Source organism: Astyanax mexicanus, chromosome 7 (assembly GCF_023375975.1).
Source record: "Astyanax mexicanus isolate ESR-SI-001 chromosome 7, AstMex3_surface, whole genome shotgun sequence".
Lineage (NCBI taxonomy): Eukaryota > Metazoa > Chordata > Actinopteri > Characiformes > Acestrorhamphidae > Astyanax > Astyanax mexicanus.
The window spans coordinates 34,435,277-34,443,167 of NC_064414.1; the positions used below are offsets into that span (position 1 = coordinate 34,435,277).

The 7,891-nt window shown below is 38.3% G+C and overlaps 1 protein-coding gene across 2 annotated transcripts in view; it reads right to left on the reverse strand.

The window, feature by feature from the left end:
• The window catches only part of ogdhl (oxoglutarate dehydrogenase L), a 23,631-nt gene extending 16,443 nt beyond the window's left edge, over positions 1 to 7,188 (reverse strand). The window contains exons 1-5 of one of the 2 annotated variants that reach the window (XM_007249482.4): positions 6,965 to 7,188; positions 4,641 to 4,855; positions 4,241 to 4,411; positions 3,484 to 3,586; positions 41 to 156 (exon numbers count right to left, since the gene is read on the reverse strand). In XM_007249482.4, the coding sequence (XP_007249544.3) occupies positions 41 to 156; positions 3,484 to 3,586; positions 4,241 to 4,411; positions 4,641 to 4,844 (594 nt within the window). In that variant the 5' untranslated portion in view covers positions 4,845 to 4,855; positions 6,965 to 7,188. Of the gene's footprint in view, positions 1 to 40; positions 157 to 3,483; positions 3,587 to 4,240; positions 4,412 to 4,640; positions 4,856 to 6,755; positions 6,919 to 6,964 lie in introns of those variants that run through there. The other variant, XM_015605858.3, reaches the window with a different exon arrangement.
• Positions 7,189 to 7,891: the final 703 nt, after the last annotated feature.

Consider the following 7,891-nt stretch of genomic DNA (forward strand, 5'->3'; position numbering starts at 1 on the left):
ATGTGATAACTCATAATGTAACACAAGCAGCTTTACCTACCTCAAGTCTACGAATAATTTCCCTGAGAGGAAGTGTGGTTTGTTGCCCACCAATAAATGTTGTTGATGGCAACTGAAAGGTCTTGTCCAAATCAGATTCATCCAGGCCATAGAACCCTTGAGCAAGAACATATTAAAGATAATCATTTTTTTTAAAAAAAGGGACACTGTGCAGTACAGGTATTCAGAATAGCCTGCCTCTAAGTCTGCAGATAAGGTCTATCAGTGAGGCTGGGACTGCTCAGGAGGGAGTGGGGGGCACAAGAGGAGACAGATGCATGTAATGAAATTAAAGCACAATGCAGATAAAGAGTGCCTAGAATATAAGCCGATATCAGATGCCTGCAACTGGGGCTGGTCTGAGATCTGCTTTCATTAGCGCTGTGGAGGCTCCGTGAAGCAGTGTGACAAAATAGGGTCTGACACACATAAAGGGTATATATGAAGGGGAAAAAGAGGTATGTTTTGAGGAGTCTCTTTAGTAGCCATTACTCTCCTCTTTCGATCTGTTGTGAGAACATGTCCTACATCCTTTTATTTTGCTGGCACTAAAAGCAATAGGGCATGACAGGAGCAAAGCGGAAGATTTATGGTCCTTTACCTCAGATAGCATTAACCCAGGCTTGCACTTCAGTCTGGGCCACAGTTCCAGCACAGGAGCCCCTGTCACTGTGTATGACTGGGGAATCTGAACTGCCTGAATGAGCAATCTTCTGAGCTGCTTGAAACGAGTCTAACCCTTTTTTCTCCACTGAGCCTGCAATACGATTCACTGAACCCTGTTTTAATAACCTTGATAAGATCCCAAAACTACATTATAATTATCATTCTATATGCCCCATTCACTCTGCGAGGCAGTGAGAGTCTAATCTTCATAATTCAACTTCTAAACATTAAGGGCAAGCAGATAGATCTAGAAGAATGTTTCAGAATCCACATGATACAGAGCAGTGATTAGATATATTCTAAAGATTTCCTCTTCCTTTAAACACGAAGAGCACAATCAAAGAAACGGCAGCCCTGATCACACTAGACCAGTGTACGCATGGGTTGTAAATGTTTAAATATTAAAACATTAAGAGGGTACAGCCAAAGGTCAGACTTGACAAATTAATCAATGACTTGCTTGTGTTGTGTAACTGTTTACTACCTTCAATATCATTAAAACGACACTATAAACCTAAAGAGGGCACTTAGAGCACCGCTTAGCTTCTACCATCTGCTGCTCCAAATTCAAGTAGTCTGGAACCAAAAGGACTTTTTGCTGGCAGGATTTTTATGACAGTTATTAAGAAAATAAGAGACGAAAAAGCTACATCTCAAAGAAAAAAAAGTTCCACTTTTGCAGTATAATTTTCAAAGGACAAAAAATTTGTAATACCGCTACAAGAAATGATGTTGGTACATAAACAGGTAAATATTTCATGTACAAAAGTTCTGCACAATTTAGAAACAAATTTGTGACAAAAATTGTTACTAGGGGGTGGGAATCACAGGGCATTGCAAAATCCAATATTATCACGATACATTGCCCACAATAATTTATAAACAATTTATCATGATACTGTGATTCACTTAAATGCCAAAGGTCATGGGATAGCAGTATCTAAACTCATCATGAAGTGATCATGAGATGTTATCTTGTGAGGAAGGTTTAACACTGGCCAGTATGCCAACTTGAAGGCTACCTGAAAAATTAGAAATTAAGCAATGCCTGATGCATTTAATTTCTGAAACTCTGTGGGCATAGTGATTGGTTGTAATTGTGACTGGCAATAGTCCATGCAAACAGAAAAGTTACCCATGGGATTCAATACTATGTGTTTTGGTATGTCGGTGTATGAACTAATACAGTCTCAATCTATTATTAAAAAATAAATAAAAATTATATATTGATTTTGAGGCCATGTTGCTGCCTAATGTTGAGTTGGAAAGCGGAGGGAATGGTATCTGCATTTTATTCACCTATATGCACTAAATGTGACTCGTGAATTAGTTTTAACCATGTTCTAATATCAACACAGTGGCCAGCAGTGGCGATTGCTCTAAGACTGCAAGGGAAGCTCAGCTTCCCCTTAAATGTAAAAAATAAGTGATTAAATACGAGTCATTGAATAAATGCTGGGCTTTGTCCCGCCCATCGGACGCTCAGCGTCTCTGGGGGTCTATGGGGCAGTGGGCTGGCCTCGGCCGGCCCGGACGCTCAGCTTCTGCATGATGATTGGATGATCTGTCTGAGGCGGAGTCCCTTTTTGATTGACAGGGAAATGAGCGAATCAGCAATCATTTAGTGTAAAACACGGACACACTTCACACTAGCCTCACGCCAGTGCAAGCTACACATAATGTCAGACAGTTTTAATGTTGTGGACGGATTTTGGAGAAGCCATTTGATAGTCTTCCTTACGAAGAAAAACTTAAGAGTTAAACAGCAGGGCAGATCAACTGCTCAGATTAATTTGGTGTAAAGGTGGGGAAAAGTAACAGGTATTTTCAGCTGTTCTGGTATGATAAAGTGAGCTGGCTGACTGGAAGTGCTGTAACAAATAAAAGGTACTGATGGCCACTGATGAAATCTCAGGACATAAATGAACAGGGGCCAGTAGTAAGTATTGTGTTATCATTAAAAATAATTTAAATAATTACAATTAATAAAGGGATTACTCAAGGAAATTAAAACTGTCCAAAAAGGAAATAAATTTACCTGCATTTTTTCCTTTACCAACTTTAAAGATTTTGCGTAATGTTTTTTTTTTACTGATCATTTTATATTTATTCATTTCATAGCAAATTTTTTATGTAATTGTTCAATGTAAGAATGGGTACCTTTTTGTTGTGTAGTGAAAACATGAAAATAATGCATTTTGTTTACAAAAAAAAAACATCTCAGGGAGAGTAGAATGTTTGTATAAATAAAACTACATATGTTAAGATGTAGGCCGAAATTGAGCTTCCCCTCCTTGAAAGACCAGCATCCGCCACTGGTGGCCAGATATAGTAAAATCAGTCACAGACCCTGCTATACATTTCTTACTGGTGGCTCATGTAAGTGCATTTACTAAAACTCCGTCAGTGACAAGCCAGAGCAACGTCCTCAACAACTACAGAGAAGTTTATTTACTAAAGTAAAGGTGCTCATATCACTCAACAACAAAACCACCTGACAAAGCACTGTACAATGAGGTAGGGATGGCAAAGGTTTGCAAACAGAGGATATGAAATAATATATAAATAATTTGTAAGGATCTGCCGCAAGCAAGGAACCGAGTCAGCACCCGTCTTCAGAAAAGCAGCCTTTCTTAAGTGGGACAGGGTAATTATGGCCAAAGGACAGTAAATTAATCAACTATTCACAAATAGGGAGATGGCTGGAGCTATTAATAACTACAAAGTCAAGTACTGTTACATGTATTAATAACGAAAGGAAAAGAATTAATATTTTACCAAGCTTGTCAATGGTTGTTATCAAATCCGAAGGGACAAAAGAATCAACGTCAGCTGTAAGGATGCCAAGGGGGTCCAGCTGGGCCACATGATGACCCCGGATCTGTGGAGTGAGAAAACAAATAGTGGCTTTACCGCACCAAGCTGAGTACACACTCTGAACACTCCTGCAAGAGGAGCAGAGTGAGAGAGCAGACTGCTGGATTTACTAAAAGACAAGGTTTAATAAATCCCTCAGATACCTTGTCTAATTAATTCGAGGAAACAGGGATAATTAGCACATGGTTTTATTCAAGCACATGCTTTAACACCTTTATTTAAAAAGAAAAGATTAGTAAAATTGAGCTAAATTAATACCATGATAAGTGTAATACACAAACAAAAAGAAACTACAAAAATAGTATACATAACTATACATAACTTATATACATAACTAACATAACTGGAATAGTAGATATCTGCTACAGTAAAATTCACATACACCTGAGACAGTTTTTGGTTATTCTTTGGATCATCCATGTTTTTAAATAAGTGTTGACTGTGTGATTTTTAATTGAGATATAAATGACGGTCAAAACAAGATGAAAGGGACATTCAACAGTGGACAGCACAGTGAATGGTTATAATTATGTCTGGCTAGAACTGTTTGTGCATACAAAAAAGCAGAAATTGCATCCATATTCAACGGAGAAGGCCCAACACGAGTATACTGCAGATCAGTTTAAAGTCTAGTCAAATGAGATCTGACCCACTGTACCTGGTAGGCTCTGATAAGGTTGTGGACAGCCAGGTGATCTTCCACCACCTTTTGGGACATTGCTGGAGTCTGAGACAGGGCTCGACCCTGGAGGAGAGTGGACGGACGCCTCTCTTCTGCTTCTGCTGCTGGACTGCTTGCCTGGGCATTGCGAAAGTATGCATCCCAAGACTGAGGGGAAAAAATTTACTATATAAAAGAAACTCCAGATACATTTTTTTCTGCAGTCATAAAGTGAAAAGGTAACAGAACATCCTCAAAACATTTTCTATCAAATTGAACAAATGTTTAACTGGAAAAAGCACCACTTAAGCAACCAAAGGGTTATTTAGTCAGATTTGTTCTGAAAGTGTGTTGTCTGATCTAAAATGCTTTGCATTAAGTACACCAGTTACTGTACCTCATGAACATTTTTGGGGTCTTCAAGCCAGGAATAATACATTTCCTCCACATAGCTGGAACTGAGGGCTGAAGGGGATGGCTGAGTAGCTCTAGAGGAACAGCCTCGATGAGGGTTAAACACTTGTCTTCCTGGCCCAGTACGACCCAACATCCACAGGCCACTGCCCCGCAGGACACCGGCAAGTGGCCGAAACTGACTCATATCTGCTTAGTCTGATAAAATAAATGAAAAGTACATTTATTTATACTTCATTTGAACTTCAGAAAGACAGACTTTAACACTGACTTCTACTTAAAGAAGGGTGTCAAGAAGGGCTTTAGCTACATTGAAAAGTTACTTTATTTCAGTAATTTATTTCAAAATGTGAAACTTATATATCATACAAATGTATTACACACAGAGTGATCTATTTTAAGTGTTTAATTATTTTATTGTTGATGATTATGGCTTTCAGCGAATGAAAACCCAAAAATCAAACTGACCATCAATAAATTTTGCATTCCATTTGGAAATCAAGGGAGCAGAGTCTGGAGGAAGAGTGAAGAGGCACACAGTCCAAGCTGCTTGAGGTCTAGTGTGAGATTTTACAGCACTTTATGCTTATGCTGACAGCTTTTATGGAGATGCGGATTTCATTTTCCAGCAGGACTTGGCACACTGCCTAAAATATCAATTGACTTTTGGGTTTTCATTGGCTGTAAGGCATAATCATCATAAAATAGATTACTCTGTGTGTAATACATCTATATAAGTTTCACATTTTGAACTGAATTACTGAAAAAAGTAACTTTTCAATGATATTATAATTTTTGAGATACAGTACCTATATGTCTCCTCTAAAGTAACAGTACAAGGTAGCTAAATAAATTATATTCCTACTTTGAGACATCAGAATATATAAACAACTAACTAAAGAGAAGTCTACATAGTCTACAGTGGTACTTGACAATTTCACCTTTACATTTTTGTCTATTTTAAAAATTCTGCTCTTTACAATTTTTTTAGGAAAGTCTGACGAACCGGATTCTCCTGTAAAACTGGCATTTTGGAAGTACTGGGTAGATAAATAAATGTTATTCCTACTTTGAGACATCGGAATACATAACCCTGACAAATATAGAGAAAAATACAGTGGTGCTTGTCAAGTAATTTCACCTTTAAATTGTTCAAATAGTTTCCACTCACTGATATCTAATATTGGATAATTTTCCAAAGCAAATAAATGAGAAAGTCTAATATTTTCTGTCTATTTTTAAAATTATGTTCTTGACTTCTTCTAAGAGATATTTTAATGAAAAAAACTGATAAAGTATTTGGTCCTACAGCAAAAATTTATTTTTTAGCTAGCTATTGGGTTCACAAAATTAGTTTGGGTATCACCTGCTATTAACGTTACTATTTTGTAGTAATGTGAACTGTGTGTAGCTATATGTTCACACATTATTCTACTGTAAACTAGGGTCGGGCAATATTTTATTGTATACAATATATACGATATATACGTATAAAATCATGATATTAAAAAACCATATCGTGATAGTAGGGATGTTCTGTCTTAAAAGTAGTCTATTATTTACTGTGAAGCTTTAAGTGAATGTATTGTTTAATTGTTTCAGTTTGCAGTTTATATGCATGCAGTAAATATTGTGCAATATTATTTGCTGCATTATATATTTTATGCTATATTATTTATTTTGCCACATTATGATTATACTGTTATACTATTATACTATATTCCTGAAATGAATAAATTATTTCTGTTTTCCTATATCGCAAAAATACCCTGAAATATCGTGATATTATTTTAGAGCCATATCGCCCACCCCTACTGTAAACACATAAATTCATACATTTTTAATTGACCTCTCCAATTGCTCACAACATGGCGAAAGCCGGCTAGTGTTATTTTTAGAGAGCTAGCCCGGCGTTAGCTAAACATAGCTTGCTTATTTAGGTTAAACTCTTCACACGGTTAGTTAGCTAATATGTTAGCTAGGTTGATGGCTGGAAGGAGCAGAAAGGTAACGGCTCCTCCTTCACTTGGTGTAAGCTACATTTGCATAATTAGCTAGCTAGCTCCTCAGTTAACCGGTTAGCTTAGCCAGGGTTCACCTGTGCTGATCTGAACGCAGCCGTGTTGTGTTGATATATCTGCGGGTAACGGTTGCTCGGCTCCGCATCTGCCCGTGTCGCCTGTTTACCTGCTGGTGTAACAGCAGCACCAGCAGCTCGGCTACAGCCGCAGCAGCAGACCGCAGCCGCAGGCGGGTATTCAGGAGGTCACTCTCTCTATAAACTCTATTCTTTAAGAGAAATTTCACCTTTTCTGAGGTCCGTTTCAGCTCCCAGCTCGAGCACGGCTCATTGTCGTTTGATTCTAGGTCGAGCTCGTGTCTGTGTCCGCTAATCCCACAACGTCAAATCCTCATAAGCCCTCAGGCAGCAGAGGACAGCGGTGCATTAGCAGCGCGCCCGACTGAAGTACATGTAACCGGCATGATACAGGCCTGTGTCTGAGCGCTGTTCCTCCTGTGTGTGTGTGTGTGTGTGTGCGTGAAACGGGGTTGATGGGAGGGATCACAGGTAGTAACACAGTGGAACAGAAGTAAAGGACAAGGCACAGCCTGATTAGGATCATATTAGCTATCATATTGCACAGCCTGCACAGATATGACTAGAAAAAAAATACCTGGTTAAAAAGAAAAGTACAGAGACCCTAAGAAGTATGGATGGATGGATGGATGGATAGATAAGGTGTGGGAATGAGATCCAAAATGTGGCCACGACTTATGAAAGTGTGGGAACAAGACAACAGCACAGATAATTAAGGCGTAGGAACGAGATCCTAATGTGTGGGAAAAAAAGATAATTAAAGTGTGGGAATGAATTAATTAAATCTTAGCCATTAAGGCACTGCCAAAACGTCCTTTAGTATCACAGCTAACAAAGCAAGCACCTTTCAGGGGTTGTGCACAAAATGACACCTAATTTTCATACTAAAAGTTGACCGGCTCAGGCACAGTGCTCGGACAACAGTGCCAATATTACATCATAGCATGAGTTATTGTGATTACACCACAGTTTTATTAATCGCTGTTTATTAAAAGAGTTTGAGTTAAGGAAAACAAAAAAATACAATATGTTTGGTTATAAACACACCAAAAAAATAGTTCCATTACTGCTCTGTTTGTAGCTGCGCTGTTTGGCTTGTAAATGCTGTATCGTTGCTAGGTTATCTGTATGTGGCG